At 41.9% G+C, this 25031-nt stretch overlaps 1 protein-coding gene across 11 annotated transcripts in view; it reads left to right on the top strand.

The window, feature by feature from the left end:
- Positions 1–25031, top strand: part of Arhgap21 (Rho GTPase activating protein 21) — a 133463-nt gene that overhangs the window by 96031 nt on the left and 12401 nt on the right. For 5 of the 11 annotated variants that reach the window (XM_037206019.1, XM_037206017.1, XM_037206016.1 and 2 more), the window contains 11 exons: positions 2756–2785; positions 3977–5861; positions 13559–13717; positions 13836–13938; positions 14465–14557; positions 16677–16713; positions 18882–19007; positions 21017–21301; positions 23947–24011; positions 24087–24226; positions 24706–24848. In XM_037206019.1, the coding sequence (XP_037061914.1) occupies positions 2756–2785; positions 3977–5861; positions 13559–13717; positions 13836–13938; positions 14465–14557; positions 16677–16713; positions 18882–19007; positions 21017–21301; positions 23947–24011; positions 24087–24226; positions 24706–24848 (3066 nt within the window). The remainder of the gene's footprint in view (positions 1–2755; positions 2786–3976; positions 5862–13558; positions 13718–13835; positions 13939–14464; positions 14558–16676; positions 16714–18881; positions 19008–21016; positions 21302–23946; positions 24012–24086; positions 24227–24705; positions 24849–25031) is intronic. The other 6 variants (XM_037206022.1, XM_028891984.2, XM_037206015.1 and 3 more) reach the window with 5 other exon arrangements.

Here is a 25031-nt window from a genome sequence, read left to right as displayed (position 1 = left end):
TAGGGTGGCATGGGCATACAGGTCTAGGCTCAGCAACAAAGAGTGTGGTGAAATCTAAAATTTACTCTAAAATATATTTTTAAAATTACTTCAATCATGAATTTAAAAGCATGTACTCTTAATGATGAAAGAAAATTCCACCTTTATAATTCAACCTTATAACTCATTTCAAATCATTAAGAAATCAAAAGGGTGAATGTATAACATAGAATTAATCACAATATGCATTGTTCTGTGAAGGGCAGCAGGATATGGTTACTTCTTTTCTGAAGCATACTTTTATGGGATTATAGACAAGCATTATCTTAGTATTTCTATTGCTGTGATGAGATACCACGACCATGGCTGCTCTCATAAAGAAAAGTATTTACTTGGGGCTGGCTTACAGTTCCGAGGTTTAGTCCATCATTATCATGTGTGAGCACGACAGCTCACAGGCAGACATGGTGCTGGAAAGTAGCTGAGAGTTCTACATCTGGATCCCCAGGCAGCAGGAACGAGAGTGACACTGGGCCTGACTCAAGTTTTTGAAACTTCGAAGTTCACCCCAGTGATGTTTCCTCCAGCAGGCCACACCTCCCAATAATGCCTCTCCCAATGGGCCTATGGGGCCATTTTCATTCAGACCCACAAGCATCATTTTTGGAACTATTATAAATATGCAAAGAGAACCAAAGGTTTTGTTTTTGTTTTAACCTTACATAGAAATATACTGTGTTTTTGTATAAATCCTGGGGCTTAACTATTTCACAAGGGACCTTGAGGCCATACATAAGTACTTACATTGAGTTTAAATTTGTTTTTAATTTTGAAGAATCCATTTGGATTTAAAAAGAAAAACAAAATTAAGAGTAGCTAAATAAACAATTCTTAATGATATTGATAGCAATGATCATATAATTTCAAATAATTTTTTTCATACAGTATGACTTAATATCATCATAAAATAACATAAATTGATACCATTATATAAGAACATAATTGCTTTGTTTTGCTTAAGGAGTATTTTGTGCCATTTAATTGGTGCCCACTGATAATTTAAAGGTTCCCTGATGGGTACTTAAAACATTGATGTGTCGGACCATGATTACTCATTGGAAGATTTGGTGCTGTGTAACTAAGCACACCAGAGGGAGTACAACACAGTTACAGATCTGAGAAAGTTAGAATTATCAATTCTCTCCCGGAATGTAAAATCATATCTTTATACTCAGGGTTCATTTGCCTCAAAAAAAAAAAAAAAAAGTGTATATTCTGATCCCATCCAAATGACCTGTCTTAGGAATACTTCTTTGTGGAGCCAAAGCATTCTTTAGATGTCATGGGAGAAAAACATTTTGTAGTTGTGAACTGCCTATTTCTAACTTGCTTCCCCAGTATTCCTTGGGACTAGTTTGTGCCATGTATTTATGTTTCCTGGGGTTGCTATCTACAGCCCTGAATTATTCTACTGTACAGTGACCTTAAGAATAGTGTTGATTTCTCCATGGGTGGTTTAACTGGGGAGACCATTTGTTCCCAAATTTAGTGTCTAGAATTTTTGTAAAGAAATTGTATTTATATCTGAAGAATACAAAAATTTAAAGTATTTTATAGATAATGTTCCTCAAATTTGAATAAATAAGTTACCTTTAAATTATTGCAGAATGGCCTTTCCAAGCTTGGATAAAACCTATGGGGAGTAAATATGTGTATGCTTTCTTCAAGTACAATGTGTTCTAGTGCTGTAGAGGTTTGCCAAAGCTCACCAGCTTCCCTGACATTGCTGGCTGTAGGGACCTTCCCTCCTTTCCAGGCAGCACATGAAATTACACAAACCCACCACAGGAAATACTGCAAGACAGTCCACAGTGCTTAGACCAGTGTGTGTGTGTGTGTGTGTGTGTGTGTGTGTGTGTGTGTGTGTGTGTGTGTGTGTGTGACAGAAAAGCCCTGACATGGACATAATCAGCATGAAAAAACTAGACTTATGTCTAAGTATATACCCAAGATGCACACCTCATGTTCAGATTGACAGTGTTTATGCTATAAAAATATTATGGTGTGTATGTGTGTGTTTATAGTTTTAGCTTTAATTTCTCACTCCATTCCAGACTGTGATCTGTAATACTCATTATCTCTCAAGTTTTACTCTGGAAGTGATATTTTTATGTCTAGTTGATAGTTATTTCATAAATGAATAAAACACTATAAAAGACATTGTGTTGAAAGATCTTAATTTTTGAGTGAAAAAATCTATTTAAACCAAGCAGTTGTTTCCTGCAGTCAGACAGTGAGGTCTTCTGTAGTCAGCTGACAGCTTGTGGTTGTGCTCTGATCTCCCAGGGAAGGAGGAGGTTGCACTGTTTAAAATGCATAATAGAGTATTCATTTAGTTTTCTGGAAGCAGAGACGAGGAGCTCAGGGGAGAAGAGAGGCAGTGATGCTGCCCACGTTGAAGGGAAGCTTTTGTGGCACGTTATCAGATAGCAGTGCATACTGGAGGACATATGTGTCAGGGATACATGCCACCAGATGTGTTCTGCTTCCAAGAGTAGGCGACAAATCCAGGAAGAACAGATAAGAGCTCGAGAATAAGATGCTCAGGTGGATACTGAAGTTATTCTTATGCTCCACTGCCCTTTACCTCTCTTGGTACCTTCCAGAGAAATCAGTGTAGATGTATTTTTAGCTTGCTGTTTCCAGCATCAATATGACAACATGCTTCTGTCTTTATATCAGTAAGCAGCTTCTACTGTTTCCTATTTTCTGCTAGCTACAATTTACAAAGGATGCCACAGCACTGGTAAGAGATGCACAGTAGCCATTTCCTTGTTTTTTAAGTCGTGTTTCATAGAGATTTGTAACAAGCCGATCTATTAAAAATTGTAAGTTTGCTTAATCATACTAATTTGCAGAGAGTGTATGTGATAAATGGTTTTCCTTCCTCCTCTATGTTTTTGGTTATGCCTCTATAACTAGTGTTAAAGCATATTTCTCTGCATCTGTATTTTTTAAGCATCTCACCTTCTCCCTCTCCCTAATCCTTTGCTGTTATTTGGTAGCTGCACTTAAGCTTTATGGGCTGTGTAGTGTGGAGATAGGATGTGCTCCTAGCCAGGAGTTAAGCGCATTGGATCAGGGGTGATAGTCACCACACCTAACTGCCTTGGAGCTGAGCATAGTCCTGTGTCTCATCCATGAGCTCTGTTGGTGTGGAATCTTTCTAATTAATTTCAGTTCTTAAATTTTCAAAAAGCATTGCTAGATAATTTTATAAATCTTTTTTAAAAAATAAGAGCTGCATGCTTGCTTGTTGGTAATTGAAATGCCTTAAGTAAAGGAGACCTATTTATAAAGTAATGTTCGCTTAGCTTAAAATAAGTTTATATTCAGAAAGATGAATTATCTTTTTCATATTTTTTTGCTTTTAGTATGTGCTACTTAATTTCTTAAACATGCACTTTCATTGACTTTAAATATGAAAATAATTAGCATGGCTATTTAGGGGCTTAATTTTTCAAGATTTTTAATTCTTTATAGTTAATTGACAAGCCATTTCAGTAAATGTTTTGCTTGTTATAGTATTACTGCCTTAAATAACATGTTAATATTTTGACTTTCTTCCCTTGTAAACATTAAGAATCCTTTTTTTGCTGGGATTTATTAGATAGTCATTTAACTTGTTGATTGCTAAAAGATCTTAAAGCTTAAATGGAGAGATTTTAGAAATAGCATGCTATGTCTGGTTGGTTAGGAGCAATATTATATGTCTCATGAACCTTCTGGAAAAATTAATGATTGCAGTTTGTGTGTATGGCACGTTCCACAGTTTATTCAGTTTCTCTAAGAATAATTCTTGAGAATGTACCCTGTGCTGAGCTTTGCATGCATGCCATAATAAGCATCATTCGGGATTAAGGTAGGGCTTATTTAGTCACCTAGTGAACTGCAGACTTGACAGTTGTTGGTGACACCTCTCTCTGATTTCGTGCAGGCGTATTCTCAAGATGCCTACCTGAAAGGCAATGAGGCCTATAGTGGCAATGCCCGTAACATCCCCGAGCCTCCGCCGGTTTGCTACCCCTGGCTGCAGTCCACTCCTTCAGGCGCGGCACAGCCAGCGGACACAGCTCCTCCAGACCCGCTACCGAACAAACAGCAAACCAGTACACCAGTCCTGACACAGCCTGGCCGGGCCTACAGAATGGAAATACAAGTGCCTCCATCACCAACAGATGTTGCCAAGTCAAACACAGCAGTGTGTGTTTGCAATGAAAGTGTGAGGACCGTCATTGTGCCTTCTGAGAAGGTCGTAGACTTGCTGTCCAATAGAAACAACCATTCAGGTCCTTCGCACAGAACTGAAGAAGTAAGGTATGGTGTGAATGAGCAGACCTCTTCAAAAGCAGCGTCCAGAACCACGTCGCCGTCGTCAGTCCCCACTGCCCATCTGAGTCACCAGACCCCAGGCTCCAGAGTGTTGGAACCTTCTGGAATTTTACTTAAATCTGGAAATTACAGTGGCCATTCGGAAGGCGTCTCAAGTAGTAGACCTCAGGCTGTGGATTCTCCGTCTGTGCCTGTCAATCACTATTCCCCAAACTCCCACCAGCACATAGACTGGAAAAATTATAAGACTTATAAAGAATACATTGATAATAGGAGATTGCACATAGGTTGTCGGACAATTCAAGAGAGGCTGGACAGCTTACGAGCCGCATCTCAGAGTGCAGCAGACTATCACCAGGTGGTGCCCACCCGCACTGCCCTGCAGGTACGGCGTCGCAGCACCTCTCACGATCGGGCGCCCCAGTCTGTTCAGATCCGGCAGCGCAGCGTATCTCAGGAAAGACTGGAAGATTCTGTGCTGATGAAGTATTGCCCAAGAAGCGCCTCTCAAGGAGCGCTGACCTCCCCGCCTGTCAGTTTTAGTAATCACAGAACTCGTTCGTGGGATTACATCGAGGGACAGGGTGAGACCACAGCGGGAGCCAGTTCTGAAGGTCAAGTGCCCGACCCAAACGGGGAACGAAAACAGACGTATAAGTGGAGTGGCTTCACGGAGCAAGATGATAGACGAGGCATTTATGAGAGACCCAGGCAGCAAGAAATTCACAGGCCTTTCCGAGGTTCAAGTTTGACTGTGGCCCCTGTTGTTAATTCTGACAGCAGGCGACTGAGTGGTAGAGGACCCGTCTCACAGTTTAAAAAAGTCCCACCAGACCTGAGACAGCCACATCCCAACAGAAACTTTACAACTACCAGTGGCGTGTCACTGCCAAGGGGTGTTTCCCAGGACAGGTCCCCACTTGTGAAAGTCCGAAGTAATTCTCTGAAAGCGCCTTCTACTCCTGTCTCAAAACCATCCTTCAGCCAGCACTCACTGGTTTCCACAAAAGACCAAAGGCCAGTCAATCATCTACATCAGCACGGTCCACTGAGTCAGCAGACGTGGTTCAGACCAGAAAGAACCCTCGACCACCAGCTGGGGACCGAGATGTCCCCATGTTTACCGGAAACTTCTGCTAAGACCGGGCCTCAGCTCAGTGAGAACTTGGGAACCTCAGACTTAGAATTACCTGCCAGTCCAAGGAATGGGGATTTAAACTTACAGGAGCCTGAAATTCAGCAGCCAGATGTGCCAGATAATAAAGAATCTGTCATCCTCAGAGAAAAACCTCCATCTGGTCGCCAGACGCCACAGCCTTTAAGACATCAGTCTTACATCTTGGCAGTGAACGACCAGGAAACCGGGTCAGACACCACCTGCTGGCTGCCAAATGATGCTCGCAGAGAGGTCCATATAAAAAGGATGGAGGAGAGGAAGGCTTCAAGCACCAGTCCGCCCGGTGATTCTCTGGCTTCCATCCCGTTCATAGGTGAGCTCATTCAGAGGCACTGCACAGCGCCAACTATGTAAAAACGTGTTCAGTAAGGTCGGACTTACATTCCATAGACATAGACGTCTTAAACTGTGCTTTCAAAGCCTTTTAAGTGTTGTTTACTTAGTGGTTTTCATGCTGTATTTCACCGCCTGCTCAGGCTTTCCTGCATTGCATCTAAAGGAGCTGCTTATCAAATGTGTCTACAGATGTGCTCCAGGCAGACCCACGTTTGTACTTTGGATTGCACATCTCTCTGTCAAAGTAGAGCGTACATGGTGAGAGTGCTGGGATTTTAAATCTGTAGTTCATGTCATCATTCCCTATGCCTAGAACACCACCTGGAGGAAAGAGGCACTCATGCAGGAAATAGTTGTTGAAATAGTAGCTGAATGATACTTTGCAGTGATGACTAAATGTATAGAAAAATGGAGGGAAGAGAAAGGAAGGAAAGGAATTATGTCATAATTACTATGCAGTCCTAAGACATAATCTACAAGCATAGTTATGATAGATATACATAATAATGTCTTCATTTTTATAAAGAAGAAGTCTAGAGTATAGAGAACTAACTACTTCCCTAAAGGCACTTAGAAATGAGGGCTCTAGGTTAGCTTGATTCAGTGTCAGAAACACTCCAAGGGCACTGTTCTCTATGGAGCATATTGTAAAGAGGGACTGTGTAGCTGGAATTTTCTCCAGTCCCACCCGGGCCTGCAGCCGCTCAGACCCAAGTAAACACACAGACGCTTATATCAATTAAAACTGTTTGGCCTAATGGCTCAGGCTTCTTGCTAGCTAGATCTTACAGTTAATTTAACTCATAATTCTTATTTATGTTTAGCCACATGGCTTGGTACCTTTTCCCAGCTCTGCCTTTACATCTTGCTTCTCATGGTGGCAGCTGGCAGTGTCTCCTGACTCAAGCCTTCCACTTCCCAGAATTCTCCTCTCTCTTATCCCACCTACACTATACTTCCTGCCTGACTACTGGCCAGTCAGCGTTTTATTTATCATTCAATCAGAGCAACACATTTCACAGCATATAGAAGGACATCCACAATAGGACCATGCGTCTGTGTGTACACAGGCCTTGCTTTCCCACCAGTGCCTCCTCTTACAAGTTGTGAAAGACTCTCCATAGCTTTGTGATGTAATGTTTGTCAGTTTCTTACTTTTTCCTTTCTAGAGAAACAATTGAACTGGCAGGTGGCAGCATCCAAGTCATCCTGAAAGGAACAGTCTGCATAGTGTCAAATTTTTATAAATAGGATACTTTCATTGTGAGGAGTGTTTCAGCCAGAATTATACCCACCTGCATGTTTGTGTCCTTACTGCCAAGCCTACTGAATAGTTCCTGTTGTTCATAGAATTTAATACCTCATCTACATAGGTAACTGAGAACTAATGGGGTGTGTGTGTGTGTGTGTGTGTGTGTGTGTGTGTGTGTGTGTTTTAAAGTCCTACAACCTGAAGCCACATTTCACAGTCCACTAGGATCTCACCAGAATGACAGCATTATATTTTCTTTCCGCATAATGAGAATGTTAGAATAAGATGACATAGAATAGGTTTTTTTTCTTTTTTGAAGTGCTGGCTATTATCTGTTAATACTTAATCTTTCTAATCCTATGAAGTGCAGAGATAAAATGAAAATCAACTATTTTATTAAAAAGCAGCCATTAACTGAAATCTAGAATCGTTATCTATGTAATTCTGTATATAAGTAGATAATGAAAACAGACCATATTCATTAAGAATGAAATGCTCAGGGCTAGAGTGAGGGCCCAGCAGTTGACAGTGCTTCCTGGTCTTCCAGAGGATCTGAGTTGAATTCCCAGTTCGCCCACACCAAGTGTCCTCCATGGTATCTGTACATGTGTGATGTAGACTCACATGGATGCACATACAAAACAAAAATCAAGCTGGGTGGTGGTGGTGCACACCTTTAATCCCAACACTCAGGATGCAGAGGCAGGTGGATCTCTGAGTTCAAGGCTAGCCTGGTCTACAGAGTGAGTTCTAGGACAGCCAGAGTTACACAGAGAAACACTGTCTCAAAAAACAAAACAAAACATCAGTCTGTTTTAAAAAGAACAAAAGTGCTCACTGACTCCCTTCATTGATTTTGAGTACTTAATAAAACCTTTCTCATACTTCCTACAAATAAGCACATCTGTTTTAGGTACTTCCTGAAGTTACACAGCAAAACTGCACTTAAAACCCGCTTACCTCCTTCACAGGTAGCCTGTGGTCACTGTGGCACTGGCTGCACTACACCAGGAGTGGAGGCGGAGATGCCTGCCGTTCTTGGACTGTTTTCCTCCTGCGGAAACTGTCCATCACATGATCAGCCTCCCAGACTTTCCCAAGCCTGAGGGGGCAGCTAGGCATCTCCTGAGTTTTTTACAGCACATTCCAGCTTTTCTACTATTTACTGCTGCTTGAAGTAAAGACACTGAAAGGAATATAATTTTAGTATTCATCTATTTTTTTAGAAAATAAGCTTTCTTTTTACTTAAAGTATTTACCCTTTTCCTTGTGGTGCATTTGACTTTTTGATTAAAAATCTTTTATTGAAACTTTAAATTCCAAAGACCTCGCTGTGTTAAGTAGAAGTTGCAGAGCTTCTGTGTTCTTTTTGAATTCATAAAACCTCAGTCCTCAGTGCCCAGCTTTAAATGTTATCCTATGTGTTTTTCATTACTGATTGGTTATATAATTACATATTCTAGGGATAGTAGGATAGATAACAAGATCCAAGTAGAGAGAAGAGAATGTATGCAATGTTCTTAAAGGACTTTCCAAGAACACAGATTAGGTTGTGTTACTGAGAAACAATTGAGCAGCCAAAGAAACTGAAAAGTGTTAGCTTACTTGGGAAAACAAGCTTTTGTCTTTTTATGATGCACTCTTCAAGTCCTTAGTACAGTACTAGATGCGATGAACTTCCTAGGTTTAGTGTGATATCTCAAAAATCTCTGCTAGTCCATTCCTTTGTTTAGATTGTCTATGGGGTTAGTGGACTATAAGCCACATTTTGGTGTATGTTGAGCTATGTTTTGTGCTACTTCATTCAAATGTTAAGTAACAAGGAAAAAATTAAGGCTGCTTTTATGCCATCAAACCCAGGGGTCCTCTTATTTTAATAATGCTTTTTGTTACTTGAAAACATTATAGATTAGTGCCCTCAAATACCAAGTGCCTTGTCTTTTCCCCAAAATGTCAGTGTAGAGCCAGTCCACTGGTTTAGCTGTCTATCAGACAGAACTAATGTCTGACAGCAGTGGTTTTCAACCTGTGCATCATGACTGCTTTGGGGGTCAAACGACCCTCTCCCAGGGGTCCCCTGTCAGATGTATTTACATTCATAACAGTAGCAAAATTAGTTATGAAGTAGCAGCAAAAATAATTTTATGGTTAGGGGTTTGCACTACATTGGGAACCGTATTAAAGGGTCGTAGCATGAGGAAGGTTGAGAACAACTGTTTCACAGGAAGAGAACTCTCCTTACATTGTATTACACATTTAACATGTGTCATTAATCCTATACTACATCCAATGTAGAAAAAAAATCAACATTTCTTTTTTAAATCAAGAATATTAGTTATTAGCAGTAGTTTGCAAATCTGTTACACACTACATATACTTTACAAGGCTACATAAGTTTTGAGGACATCTTCAGATTCCTTTATAGGCAAATAGAAAATCCAAAATGATTAACCATTTGTAGAATGAAAACTGAGTAGGCTGTAGCAGCAGGTACTTAGGAGGCAGGATGGCTGATTGAACCAAGAAGCCAAGGGCAACACAGACCTGTCTCAGTAAAAATGAGAAGTGAGAATTATATCTCTTCTTACTCCCCTCTGTAGATTTAAATAAAAGAAATGGTATTTGCTGTATTAGAATAGCTTTTTAAATGGCTGTGTCACCGCTGAGTTTGTTTTAGAAGGTTGAAGGCCCACCCACCTCATCCTGCTGTAACGGGTACTGAGATGTAGCTAGAGTTTTCCTGCCTGGCCCACAGTCAGGACAAATCTCTGTCATCCACCAGTCCCACAGCCGCTCAGATCCAACCAAGTAAACACAGAGACTTATATTGCTTACAAACTGTATGGCCGTGGCAGGCTTCTTGCTAACTGTTCTTATAGCTTAAATTAATCTATCTCCATAAATCTATACCTTACCACGTGGCTCGTGGCTTACCAGCGTCTTCACGTGCTGCTTGTCATGGCGGTGGCTGGCAGTGACACCCCCCCCCCCTCGCCTTCCTGTTCTTTCTTTTCTCCTCTCTGTTATTCCTGCCTATACTTCCTGCCTAGCCACTGGCCAATTAGTGTTTTATTTATTGACCAATCAGAGCAATTTGACATACAGACCATCCTACAGCACTGAGAGGTAAATTTGCCTAGGGTGTAGAAAAGCATCAGATTCTTCACAATCTCATTTAAAAAAACATTATGTGTATGGATTTTTTGCCTGCATGTATGTCTGTGTAGCACATGTGTGCAGTGCCTGCAGAAGCCAGAGAAGGGCATCAGATCCCCTGGACCTGGTTACAAATGGCTGTGACCTGCCATGGGGCACTGGGAATAGAAACTGGTTCCTCCAGAAGAGCATCCAATACGCTTAACCACGAACCATCTCTCTAGTCCTGATTTCATTTCATTTCCTCCCTTCCTCCCTCCCTCCCTCCCTCCCTCCTCCCTCACTCCCCCCCCCCCTCCCTCCCCTATCTCTGTCTCTCTCTGTCTCTGTCTGCCCCCCTCCTCTCTGCCGCCCCCCCTTCAAGACAGGGTCTCACTAGGTAACCCTGGCTCTCCTAGAACTCACTATGCACACCAAGCTGGCCTCAGAATCACAGAGAGCCTGTCTCCCAAGTTCTGGGATTGGACACTACATGTGCCATGATGCTTGGCTCCCTTGTTTCATTGACAGTTGTAAATGCTTATGGGATATAAGGTGATATTTGATCATCTACATTGTACAATAACCAGATGAGGTGATTAGCATTTCCATCTCCTTCTACATTTATTATTTCTTTATGGTATATGCATTCAAAACCCCCTTCTAACTGTTTTGAGAACATAATTTGTTGTCAGTGCTTTCCCAGTGGTGCTGTAAAATTCCAGAATTTATTCCTCCTGTGTAGCTCAAACTTGGTACCTGTTGGCCAACCTCTTAACTTGGTGCCTCTTCTCTAGCCTCTGGGAACCACATGCATATGAAATCATATGGATGGTTGACTTTCCCCTCTTGACTTCACTTAGCAAAATGCCCCCACATCCACCCACCCCCAGGTTTGCTTACATTGCAAATGATCCTTTAAAAAAAAATGATTTCATAGTATTCGGTTGTATATATGTTCCAAATTTTATTTGTGTCATGATCCCAACCATGGGCACTTCTTCAGTTGATTCCATGTTGAGTCTTGTGAATAGTTCTGGGGCATACCTGGGGGATCGGATGCCTCTCCAACATACAGATGTCACTCCTCTTGGACATATGCCCAGTAGTGGGATTGCTGCTTTTGACTCTGAAGAACCTTCATACTGTTAACAGCATGTGAGGATTACCTTGCACACCATTGCCAACACTTGATACCTTAGTCTTCTGGGTCTAATGGCTGGAGTGAGGTGACAGCGCAGAGCAGTTGTGGTGTGTTTCCTGCTGGTGTGTGTTTGTGTGCCTCTGGCAGAGTATGCATGTCTTCTTAGAAATGTGGGTTTCTACTCTGATCTTTTGCTCATTCTAAAATCAGTTTATTTTGGGAATGATGGCAGCTATGGAGTCCTTAAATGTCCTGGACATTTTGAGCCCTTGTCAGATGTATAGTTTGTAAACATTTTCTATCATTTTCTATGTTCTCTTGACTCGGTTATTTCCCTTGGTTTTCATATAATCCCACTTGTCTGTTTTTGCATTTGTTACCTACTCTTTAGACATCTTATTGAAAGAAACAAATCCTTATCATTTTGGACGTGCAGGTCTTACCTCTAAGTCTGCCATCCATTTGACCTGGCTGTTGTATAGAGAAAGGGTCTGATTTATTCTGGGTGTTGATATATTTTTCCAGAGAGGGGAAGCTGATCCTCAGGTGTCTTCTTTATTCTGTCTGAGATCCCCCCTCAGCTGTGCTGCCCACGTCAGCTGGGTTTCCCCTCTTTAGTTACATCCTTCTGGAAATGCCACCACAGACATACCCAGAGAGTGCGTTTCCGTGATGATTCCAAGTCTAATCAAGTTGACAGTGGAATATTAATCATCACAATGATCATGCCATCTGCAAACAAAAAATTTAAACCTATTTCCTATTGTGATGGCGTCTTTTTTTTTTTTTTGGTTTTTCGAGACAGGGTTTCTCTGTGTAGTTTTGCGCCTTTCCTGTGACTCACTTACTTGGTAGCCCAGGCTGGCCTCAAACTCACAGAGATCCACCTGCCTCTACCTCCCAAGTGCTGGGATTAAAGGCGTGCGCCACCACCGCCCGGCTCGGTGTTGTCATCTCTTAATTGGGCTTTCTCTTGTTTTCTTTTAGAGTGACTAAGGGTTTGTCAATCTTGTTTATCTTTGCAGAGAATTAACTTTTTGTTTTATTGACTCTTTGTATTTATTTAAAGGCGTTATTGCTTTTAGTCATAAAATGGAAATGTTACAATTTTTTAAACATTAGTTCTTTTTGCTAAAATACTTATCATTAAAATGATAGATTGTTAGAATTTGCACAGAATTAGTGTTTGACTTTCTGAACCAAGTAATCAAAATTCTGTTTTATATCATTATAGTTTCATTGTAAAGGATTCCATTATGGGACATCTAATCGTATGCTTTATAGTTCTGGCCTCTTATTAAATTATATTTGGTCTAAAATATTAGAATTTAAATCATGGATGTTTTTACAAGAGTAAGAATTTAGAATGAAGTTATTGCTCACTAACGGAAGACAGGTGCCAAGCAGGACGAGTGTGAGGCTTGGTTTAGATGACGTCATTGAATTCTGCTGTCTTAGTCTGTAAAGTCCTATGTTTTGGGGTTTCATTTGTTTTACAGGAAGTAGGATATGTAAACCATTTACACGTACTAGCACATACTAAGCACCATTAATGTTAGCTGTCATGCATGCATACACATTTGTTTGACAGATGGTGACAGACTTGGAGATGGTGAAAACTCAGCACAGAATTTCCGTCTCTACAGGTCCATCTGCACAAAACTAATGGGAAAACCATGACTGACCCCTGTCGGGGGAAGAAGGGGCCTTCTTGTGATTTACATAAAAGTGCCAAATAGATCAGAATGTCCTGGTAGTACACCACTTCTGGCTGTTACAAGCTGGGCTGCCTTATCACACTCACAAAAATGAAAGACTTGTGTCGGGGGTGGATGGACGGACTTGCAAAGTAACTTTTCATATAATGTCTGATTATTTGCTTTGGCCCATTTGGGTTATAGATACCTACACATTTGGATATGCTTGTTTTCATTTACACATAGTTGGGAAAAAATACTCATTTTTCTTCTCTTTTCAGAGTTATTGGCGTCACTAGAGTAGTGGCTGTGTAAGGTGAATTTTAATAGACAACTGTGTCATTTACTGGTGGTTTGATGGCTGTAAAACCTTTATTGGCCCTTTAAGTAACAACAGTCGACTGTGAAGTTTTTAGGGTTGCAGTAATTGTTTTCCTTCTTTACAGATGAACCAACTAGTCCTAGCATTGATCACGACATTGCCCACATTCCTGCATCCGCTGTCATCTCGGCCTCTACCTCCCAGGTCCCCTCCATAGCAACAGTTCCTCCCAGCCTCGCAACTTCTGCTCCTTTGATTCGACGTCAGCTCTCCCATGACCAAGGTATGCTTAAAGTGATTCTGCACACCCAACCTCACATTGAATGGCAAACTGATCTTTTGACCAATCCAAGAATCTGGAAAACCACTTGAAAAGTCTGAATGCTGGGTTTTAATTGCAGAATCTGTTGGACCTCCCAGCTTGGATGGCCAGCACAACTCAAAGACAGAAAGATCAAAATCCTATGATGAAGGGCTGGATGATTATAGAGAAGATGCAAAATTGTAAGTCTCAGATGTATTATTTTAAATGTTTTCATATGAATGGTATTCATTGTGAGTTTAGCTTTTAAGGCTGTCTCATTTTTAACTTTGACATTAGAAGTGCAAATCAAATAGTATCAAAGTAACATCCATTTGATTTTAGAAGTTATATTTTTATTGATATATAGCAATATGCTTTTATATGTTATAGATTTAAGATGCTTTTCCTCCCCCAGACTTGTAGCTATTTATAGTGGTTTTATAATGTCTTTATAATGAGGTAGGGCTATTACTCATCATTATGATGTGTTCTTTCAAAATTCTGCTGGTTATTTTTATTTTATTACTTGAACCTTCCAATATGATTTTCTAGTTCTTTTTCATGTGATATTTTCATTAACACACTGTCTGGTTCATAGATTAGTTTAGGAAATGTTGACAGCTTTTATAGCATTGAACCTTTTATCAGTGACCAATTCTTATGTCACCTTGTTTAATACCCTCTTATACTTTCATCAGGTTGTCATTTATATTCTAATTCAATTAGTTCTTCTAGGACTAGTCACTTAAGAGTGGTTCCTGTGAGATACGGCCAGGGTACAGTGTTCCAACTCAGTAGGAATTGTCCTAACGATACCAGGTTGGATATGTGAGCTGTTTGAGCTTTTCACTAAAACATGTCTGCCACACTCCAGGCTCCTTCCCCACACAGGCTGTGCACAGCTTTCTTTAAAATGGCAGCACCGTGTGTTTCCTCGTTTACTTGCTCCATGTACGATGTCTTGGACAGTATTAATGCCCCATTGCCTTCTCTGGTTCCTTCCCTCTCACCTAGACCCCACTCTTCTTCCCGTCTGTGTCCCCGTGTCCCACTGAGTTCAGTTAGGGCAGCTTGTGTGAGCACGTGTGGAGTTATTCACCTAGCATGAACACCTTGCCAGTGGCCACACTCAGGAAGAAAATGTCTCCCCTCACTGGGGCTGGGTGGTGGCCGGTGAGTTTGTCACAGCTCTACCTTGTGTCCCATGAGTGAATGGGGGGGGGTTGGCTTTGATCTCAGAGACAGTGAACTGCGGTGGGATTTGAATTTTGCCGCTTATTGTGTCCTCTCTATTGGCTTTTAGCTGCTCTTCTTTGTACACGTACCTTTTCTTGAGAGTAGTTAGTATATTTTGCATCGATTCTCTGATAATTTCAGTGTCTAACTCATTTCTGTGTCTGGTTTTAAATCTTCCATATCTTGAAACTGGTTTCTTTTGTCTTTATTATTACCACTGCTATTTTTTTGTTTGTTTGTTTTGTTTTGTTTTTTTGAGACAGGCTTTCTCTGTGTAGCTTTGCGCCTTTCCTGGAACTCACTCTGTAGATCAGGCTGGCCTCGAACTCACAGAGATCCGCCTGCCTCTGCCTCCCAAGTGCTGGGATTAAAGGCGTGCGCCACCACTGCCTGGCACCACTGCTGTTTATTGAAAGCTGGACACTATAGATACACAAAATAATACGGGGTTAATGTTAGCACATTCGTTCTCAGAGGTGGGCACAAATTGTGAGACAGGCCCTCTCCAGGAGTTTAACCAGTAGGACAGAAAGAAAGGGTAAACAGTTTCAGTGTCTCCTGGTACTTTTAAGGATGGCATTTGTATACCTGTTTCTAGTTACCTTCTTGTTTGAGGTGGTTTTTGAGAGAACTATGATATATTTAGTCACATCTTTAATTAGTTTGCAGAATTAATGCAGGCCTGTCATCTCTTCTCTTTGCATCGACAGCCTTTGTCTCTCCCCTTCTGGAAAGCACTCCGAGAGTGGGTGGATGAGCATGTGCACAGGAGTGGGTGAAGAGGGGCGTCTCTGGCCTTCATGAGCCTGCAGGCAGATGATCCATAGGCAAGAAGTCTCGTTCAGCATGACTCAGTAGCCACTGTTGGTTCAGACTTTTGGAGTCTGACTCCGAGTAGTTTATTTTAGGCATGTTTAAGCACAGCACAATTGAGTGAAAACTATTCTGCTGATAATCAACTCAATCCTGGGAGCACAACAAAGCATTCATAAATCTCTTTGAGAAACAAAGTAAGCTAAAGAAAGGTGGGAGGTGAATACATTGAAACTCTTTGTTAAAGTACAATAGGACACCTTCCATAAGGGTAAGTTCTATAGCTTGACTGAGAAAAACAGGTTTACGAGGGTCTAGAGGAGGGAGGGTCCAGTGCCAGAAAGTCTCAGACTTCACAGAGAGTGCAAAGGTCAGCAGACTAGAAGCACATCTGCTTCAATCTTCTGGGCAGAAAGCAGGTTTTGCATTCCTTGTCTTGAAGGAACAACCCTGTGTTCTTCAAGTTCCAGGTTCCGCCAGTGCTTATCTGACCACAAAGACCTCCTGCCTCCTACAGGTGGAGGGACAGGTGTGGCTGGCATCACCTGACAGCTGGCTGACTGCTGCAATCAAAGCCCAGGGTTTTCACTGGTTCAATGGTTAGCCCAAGTAGCTTTTCCTTTGATACAAAGAAATATTTTTTTTAAAAGTTGCTCACTTGAACAGAATAGGCAGAAATGGCTGACGAGGCAAATCAAAGCTAAGAAAGCTGCTATCAATGAATTGAAAAAATACATATTTATAACTTAGCTGTTCTCACATTGAACAATGAACATATCAATCACATGGTAAGGATGAAATGTCAACTCAATGAAAATTTAATTGTAGTAGTCAATTCTTACATCAAGTTTTTTGTATTTATTACACATATTTTATACTTTCCCAACAGGTCCTTTAAGCACGTGTCTAGCCTGAAGGGAATCAAGGTCAGTATTTAATATTTTTTAAGATACCAAGTAAATGATAAATGTTTTATTTACCTTAGTTTATTTTAGCCTGGCAAAGAAAAGTATGTACTTTCTCTTTTGGATATTTTGTATTTAAATGGTGTAACTTTTTAATCCATGTCCACTGCATTTGAAAGATGATGGAAATGTTTAGAAATTAAGAACATTTATTCATGCAAATATGTAATGCCTTATAAACATTGGGCTGATTTTTCTCATGAACAACTCAAGGCCCAAATCAAACTGCCCGGCAGTCCTGTGTTTTCTTTTCTCTACTCACAATATAGCTGCTGCTTGTAGCCACATCTGTATTGTGTCTCCTTTACCTTTCCTTGTACTTCACTGAAAACTTCGGAATGACGGGACAGGAATATTCTTATTTCCCGCCCTGGGAAATGGCTGTGGCTGCATAGTTCTCTCCTTAAAGTCTTTGTGCTTGGAACACAACCCTGCCCAAAGCCAGCCAGCCAGCACACAGACTTCTGTGGTATACACCAGCGATTGCTTTCTCTCGCCCCGTCCTCTTCTGCAAAGGCAGTCTTCCTGTGTGTGTTCCAGTCATGCAGACATCAGCTACTACCTTTGGTAAACAGAAAACTTCTGGAGTCTATGTCTCTCTCTGCCTCTCCTGTTTTGTACTTTTTATACTAAATCTTCTTGAGAGCCATGTACACAGTCTCTCCTCCTCAGTTCACACACATGGGAATCGTAGGTAAGTGTGCCGAGGTTGCCAGTGACACTCGGCTTCACAGAGGCTGGTGACCTGGGTTTCTAACTGAATGCAACTTCTCAGGAATAGTTACACAATTCCCGCCCCCGTGGTGAAGTCCCTCCATTGCTGCTCGGACTTCATCATCTCTCCCTTTGACTTCTAAGAGTACATCTGAGTCTCCTTTGCTGGGTCTTCCGCAGTTAAAACTTTGGAATGCCTACAGCTAGTTTCAACCCGTTTCTGTACACTGATTTCCTCGTTGATTAATTCAGAGGCTTCCCAGAGTCTGTTTGCTGGCCTTGGCTTCCTCCCAGACAGCAGCTCCTGTAAGCCGCTGCCTCACCTGACATCTTCGTCCACATGGTTAGTACGCAGCCCTAGGTTTGAATAGCTCTTGATTATCCTGAGATGCTTTATCCCTTCTCTCCATCTCATTAATTCCACTTCTGTTCTCCCATTTGCTCAAGCCACACTGTTTCCCTCTCCTAAGTCAGCTGCCTACTGTGTCTCTGAGCCGTTGCCTGAGTGTTTCATTCCTCCTCATCTTCACTCCCATTCTCTCCAGTTCCTTGTCTCTCCATGCTTCTTGTCTCTTTAGAAACCATGCTCCATGAAACAGGGTGATCTCCTTCCTCACTTTCAGGTTTTCCTTCCCCTTTCTACCACAGACAAAGGACCAGAACACCCTTTCCTTGGCTCTTGCACTTTCATGGACTGTAAATGATTAAAATGATAAATCTGCGTTCCTGTTTCTTCCTGAACTTTTCATCTCTCGGATGAGTTATGTATGGCTGGCTCCTTCGCTGTGAGAGGCATTGCTGTGGTCCCACAGTCAGCTATTCAGTCTCCAGTGTCACTGTGCTCCTTCTCCAGAAGCATACATCACAAATGGCTCACTTTATTTTGTTTTAAAGCAGGATCTCATTGTGTAGAATAGGCCAGCTCTGAACTAACTCACTTTGTACGCCAGGCTGGTTCCAATCTCTGTAGTCTAGACATAGATTCATTATTTGTACACCTTGAGATCTCCTCCTGCAGCCTCTTGAGTGCTGAGGTTACAGAGTGGACCATATACCTGGCTTCTTGTTTGTCGTCCCATCTGTCCATCCTCATGTGTTTGTGTGTGTGCGCACATGTGTGCATGCATCCGTGTCCAGCCCACTATCTTTTTCTGCCAAAATGTGACTCCATGAGACCAGGGAAGTCAGACTATTATGTAGATGGCTTTTGAAAAACAATAAAGTCAGTTCACCTTAGAAACACTTCTAATCTTTTTGTTTGTTTGTTTGTTTTTAAGTGTGACTTCTAACCCCAGAACTTTCCACAGTGTTTTACTTAGAACATTAAATATGACATTTGCCAACACAGTTTCCATGTAAAAATACTTACAAAAAGAAAAGCTGACATTTTACTGTTCTCTTGGCCCATTCTGTAGATCACAGACAGCCAGAAGTCATCGGAAGACTCTGGATCCAGAAAGGGTTCTTCCTCCGAGGTGTTCAGTGATGCTGTCAAGGAAGGGTGGCTCCAGTTCCGACCCCTCATCACAGATAAGGGCAAGGTAGTGCACTTTCTTCGTCATGTGACATCAGAACCGAGGCCTGCTAAGAAAAGCTCAGACATAACATGTGCAGTTGTGAGGCGCCCAGGCGTTCCTAAGAAGGGAAAAGCTGGTCAGTGGGGGTAGTTTTCTGCTCCTCATATTGAACACCAACTACATGTGGAGTTCCTTACAGTGTGCCAGTGTGGACAGGAAATCGGGGTCTAAGGAGGAGCCCACTTTTATTTACCAGGATTGATTATCACTAAATAACAGTTCTCCTTATTAGTCATTAAAAATAGCCTAGTTCTTTTCAATTTCCTTTTTAATTTTTGTTTCATTTTATTTTATAAACTGAATTATGTAAATGAGTAGAATGGTATCAACATGTGCTTCAGTAAGTAGAATCCAACACAGTAAAATCTTTGCATAAGAATTACTTTAGTGTTGCCAAAGAATTTAAATTTGCATACATACTTGAATATGGACACTCCTGCTGTACCACACACAGCTGATGACTTTGGTGATGTCATTTCCTGTCAGTACGTATTTTGGGAACACTCCTTCTGGATGATATTTACTTGTTTTTTGTTTTTCCTTTGATTGGTTTTGGGTTTTGGTTGCTTTCTGGCCAGAGATACAGCTCAGTGGTAGAGCACTTGAACAATATTCTGGATTCAATCCCCTAGCACCAGAAGGAAAAAAGGAATATTAATGGATTTCTTTCTTTTAATTATGAAAATTTCTTTACTACTTTTGTGTTCATATGATTGTTATTTTTTTTAAGCAAACAGTTAATGCCCACTTTTAATGCATTTCTGTAGCACGTATTTTATTGGGTTTAGTTGTTCATTTTTGTCTTCCCATCTGAATTTGGTGCAGATACATTTCCTAATTGGTGTATATGTGACTTTTTTTTAAAAAAAAGTACTACTTTTTTTTTTTAACCTTTTTATTGATTCTTTGTGGATTTCACATCATGCATCCAGATTTTGTTCATCTCCCTGATACCTTCATATCCACCCTCTACCCTTCCAACTCCCCTACCCTAATAAAACTTAAAAGAAAACGAAACATCTTAGCATGGAAGCTGTAGTGTGACACTTCACAGGGAGTCACACAGTTTACCCTTTAGTCCATAACTTGACTTGCACGTAAGTGTTCACTGCCAAGAGTCCGGTTCCGGGCCTCTGGCGTCTGCTATGCTGTCGACACTGGGACTCCTCTTGGATAATCTGCTATGCCCTGCTGCATGGAGATCCTGCAGGTCTGGATCTGCAGGTCTGGCCCCGTCACATGCTCCAGCAGATCACAGATGAGGTGGATGTTGGGGTGGGTCAACTCATAGCCCTGGTTCTGGGCCTGGGTGGTAGCTGGGTTGGTCAGCCGGCCAGCTTTCCCTCATCATTACCCCCAGGGTGAGCTCTCCAGAACGGCCTTGGCTAGCTCGCCCAGTGCATCAGGCGTCAAGCAGTGGGGCCAGTTCTCCTGCCCTCAAGCCTGTGGGGCCAGCTACCGGCACCCAGACCGCCAGGGCCAACTCTACTGTTTTGAACAGGCACTACATTTAAATTATTTATTTATTTAGATAGGATCTCACCGTGTAGCTTGGAACTTGCTAAGTAGACTAGGCTGTCCTCACACTCAGAGCCTTTGCCTCCTGTGTGCTGGGACATGAGTCATCATGCCCAGCTACACTTTTTAACTCTGTCTCTGTGTCTGTCATGTGATTGTCTTTATGCCATGGCAAGCAGGCGGAGGTCAGAAGACAGACAGCGTGTGGGAGTCAGTTCTCTTATACTGTCAGTCTCGTGGATAGAACTCATATCAGGCTTGGCAGCAGGCTCCTTTCCCACTGAGCTAACCTGACATTTTTCCTTTCTTCTCACTCTTCATGTGTATTCAAGTAAATGAGACATCTGCTATACCAGGTACACAAGTATGCATCTGAAGGGCCTGACTTAGTCCTGAGCCTGTCACAGAGGTCTAGCCTTGTATTGCGCATTCACGGACCACTTACTGTTTTCCAGCGTGTTGGTGGCAGCATTAGGCCATGGAAACAGATGTATGTTGTACTTCGGGGCCATTCACTTTACTTGTACAAAGACAGAAGAGAGCAGACAACGCCATCAGAGGAAGAACAGCCCATCAGTGTCAATGCTTGCCTGATTGACATCTCGTACAGTGAGACCAAGAGGAGAAATGTGTTCCGACTTACCACATCCGACTGTGAATGCCTGTTCCAGGCTGAAGACAGAGACGACATGTTAGCGTGGATCAAGTCTATCCAGGAAAGTAGCAACCTAAATGAAGAGGTATGTTGTAAAAAGGATGTGGGTGAAATTTGACACTTATCAAAAGCATTGGATATATTTTTATAAAAAATAAGATATACTATTTTCAGTCATTAAAAAGAAAAACTCGGGTATACCTACATTAATTTTACTTATCAAAAAAGTACTATTTCCAAACAAAAATAGGATCTTCATATTCTTCATGTCTTTTCAGACACAACAAACCACAGGCAGGAGCCCATGTTATCGTTGATCATTAGTGTTGTCCATGGTGTCTCTGGGGAGGTCAGGACACCCTGTGTCTGGGGTGCTTCACCCTCTTACATAGGGCCTAGAACCTGCAGGCACCTTTTGACCAATTATTACAAGCCTGTCTTAGATATTGAAATTAGCATTGTGGGTTATGCTACGGTAAAAACATTTACAAAAACAAGTTGCTATGTAAAGGTAAATGATTTTTTTTATGGAATTGTATAGGTAAAACTATATCTTGGTATGCTCATGGGTTTCTAAGGAAGCATGTTTTATGAAAAATAACGTCATAAGCCAGTTTGTTTGTTTGTTTAGTGAGGAGTGATGCTTGACACTTATTGGTGAAATTATTATGGCCACTCCACGTAGTTAAAAGGAAGATTTATTTAGTGGGTAACTTAAAAAAAGGGAAGTAGGTTGTGGGGTCTCGGGAAGGTGTATCACAGTCCAGCGGTGTTCTCTGGAGCTCTGCTTGGTCAACCTCCACCGTCTGGGGTCCCTGAACAGAGAGCGCTCCGCCCATCCAGGTCCCGGGTCTCCAGGCGCCTCCCCTGGCCCCGCCTCGTAGGTGTGACAGTTGCCAGAGTCTCAGTGGGGGCTACCCACTACAGACACTTGTGAGGGTCTCTGGCTTCGGCCATCAAGGAGTTGCTTCTGCAGTAAGAATTTTTGTAGTCAAGGTATTTTTCAGTACAATGGAGGTCGGACTTTTGTTCAGTCCCCCCAGTCCCTTGTCTCATTAACACAGTTTCCTTCGCATTCTTCATGCTCTTTGTGCCCATTGCCCACAGTACTCATGAACACCTGCGTCAGCTGTGCAGCCGCACGTAAGATCTTCTCTGTTCGTGTTCATCGCCTAGCTTACACTGAAAGACTCACACCGTGAGGACAGCTTCCCTGCGCTGCCTTGCCTTCGCGCTATAGCTGCTCCCTGCAAAGTGTCAGCTGATTTCGGCATCAGCATCCAAATAATAGGATACATTGTGGCATTTTCTTTCTTTCCCCCCAAGACAGGGTTTCTCTGTGTAGCCCTGACTGTCCTGGAACTCACTCTATAGACCAGGCTGGCCTCGAACTCACAGAGATCTGCCTGCCTCTGCTTCCCAAGTGCTGGGATGAAAGGCGTGCGCCACCACGGCCCGGCTATATTGTGACATTTTCATGTGGGCTCTTTCTTTGTTGATCTCTCTCCTTACTCCCTTTCGTCCTGGTCCCCTTCTTTCTGCAAGTAGCCTGCATTCCACTTTCATGTCACATGCATTCTCTTGCCTTTTTATCGCCTCCATTTTTCCTACTCATGGTTCTGTTTCTAATTCCATGATCTGTACCCACAGTCATACAGGCACGCATATGAAAAATAAAATCTATAGTCTGCATAGGAAAAGAAAACATGTGCAATTTGTCTTCCTAAGCCTAGGCACAGTAATAATGACAAGCAAAGAAGAGATTCATTCAATGTAGGTACTCTGGGAAGAGGAGCAACGAGGTCCAGTGGCCTCCAGTCCATCCTTGGGAATCCTGCATGAGGGTTAGGTTTAAATAGATGCTAGAAAGGCGTGCATAGCTAAGCAGTCCTGATCAGAGTGTGATCCTGCCCATCATCATTGTGGCTCAGATTTGACAAGTTACAAAACTGAGTGAAATCTTTCTGGGAGACGTGCCCCCTCTTACTGACATGAAGCACAATGTTAGGCTTTCCTTCTTTGAGCATGAGATTCCTGGGAAAATTCCAACTTTTTGAGAATCATTGTTTCAATAATTTGATAGCCAAAAGAGCACAATCTCTTCAAGTACCTTCATTCCTGCCTGTGTGGCTACATGTATTTCATTACACTCAAAATAAGATATATTTTGAAAAATGTTTGCAGACATCTGCTCATGTATAATTGCAATTGCTACAAATAGAGTTACTCCTGTTTGCTAAGCTCTGGGTTCACCTTGGGGCACAGGACAAAGCAGGCCTTTGATGATCTGCCCCTCTTGATGCCATCTGACTTCTAATTCACTATCCCTACAAGTTAATCATTAACAAATTCTGGTGTATTTTTCCATCTTTGACTCAATGGTGTTATTATTGAATGCTGATCATTCATTCTGGTATTCGAGAAGAAGCTGGCTTTGTGCTCCCCAATCATGCATTTTATGTAGCATATTAATTCAGTACATGCTGAATCATTGTTACTTAAAAACTGTCCTAGGTATTGCATATATACAGAAAATACACAGCAAACTCCCTTGCAGGGGTAGGAGGCACATGGACCATATGCCACATGGTGACCGCTCCACTGAGAATAAGTCATAGCATTTGTATTAAACAAACTGATATAATAGCAAGCTTCAAACCCAGGGGTCACCCTCTGCCTCTAATAAGCTAATAACATTCTTTAATGTTACTCTCTCTGCTCATTCTGTAGGACACTGGAGTTACCAACAGAGATCTAATTAGTCGAAGAATCAAAGAATATAACAGTCTGATGAGGTGAGAATCCCATCATGCCTAGGGTTAATTTAGATGTCAAATATGCAGTTGTTAAGAAGTGTTCGTTTCTTCCAGCAGCAAGACAGAACAGTTGCCAAAAACACCTCGCCAGAGTCTTAGCATCAGGCAGACTTTGCTTGGGGCTAAATCAGAGCCAAAGACTCAAAGCCCACATTCTCCAAAGGAGGAGTCAGAGAGGAAGCTTCTCAGCAGAGGTAACTAACTGTAACATGGTTTAAGTTGGGTCGGCAGTGTGTGTTGCTGCTTCGCGATGTGATTTTTACCAGCAGACTCAGTCAGTGTCAGCCAGCTTAAAGCTCATGGTAAACCTGGTACAAGCTCATTGGGCCTTTTCCTTAAGGTGAAGCCCAAGGCATCTGTCTCTGATCAAGAGAAAGGGAAGGAGAGCCCACAGCCACATCTTTACAGATGTGGATGGCCAGACGTATCATTGTAAGACAAAGAGAAGGACATGCTGGTTCTGCTGCTTTCTGAAAGGGTGAAGAAGTGTGACTGATCTGAGAAGTTACATGGACGGGTCAGAGGCATAACAGAGTAGGAAGAGAATAATGTGCTATATGTAGACTGTTACTGTAGTTAATGGAAGCATTGAAGAATTAGGCTTTTAAAGTGATTTAAACAGTCTTGTTTCCATTTTTTATAATGTCACTTTATTTTCAATAACAATCAAAAGATGATACCAGTCCACCCAAAGACAAAGGCACTTGGAGAAGAGGCATTCCAAGCATTGTGAGGAAGACATTTGAGAAAAAGCCAGCTGCCACAGGGACCTTCGGAGTTAGGCTGGATGACTGCCCGCCTGCCCACACCAACCGGGTAGGAGATCCCAACCACCTGGACTAGTCAGTGGCCATCATAGCAGGGCCTGAGTTCCCAGCCCTTTAGATAAAGTGTCTGCCTGCTCATCTAGTCTGTGCTTTCCTCCCTTAGTATGACTGTGGGTTGAGCAATTTTTATCTTTCAACTTTTTATCTAACATATTAACTCTGAACTAGAGTA

The sequence above is a fragment of the Peromyscus leucopus genome, chromosome 5 (assembly GCF_004664715.2).
Source record: "Peromyscus leucopus breed LL Stock chromosome 5, UCI_PerLeu_2.1, whole genome shotgun sequence".
Taxonomy (NCBI): domain Eukaryota; kingdom Metazoa; phylum Chordata; class Mammalia; order Rodentia; family Cricetidae; genus Peromyscus; species Peromyscus leucopus.
The sequence above is the reverse complement of the archived record's forward strand: the minus strand, read 5'-3'. Positions and strand labels throughout refer to the sequence as shown.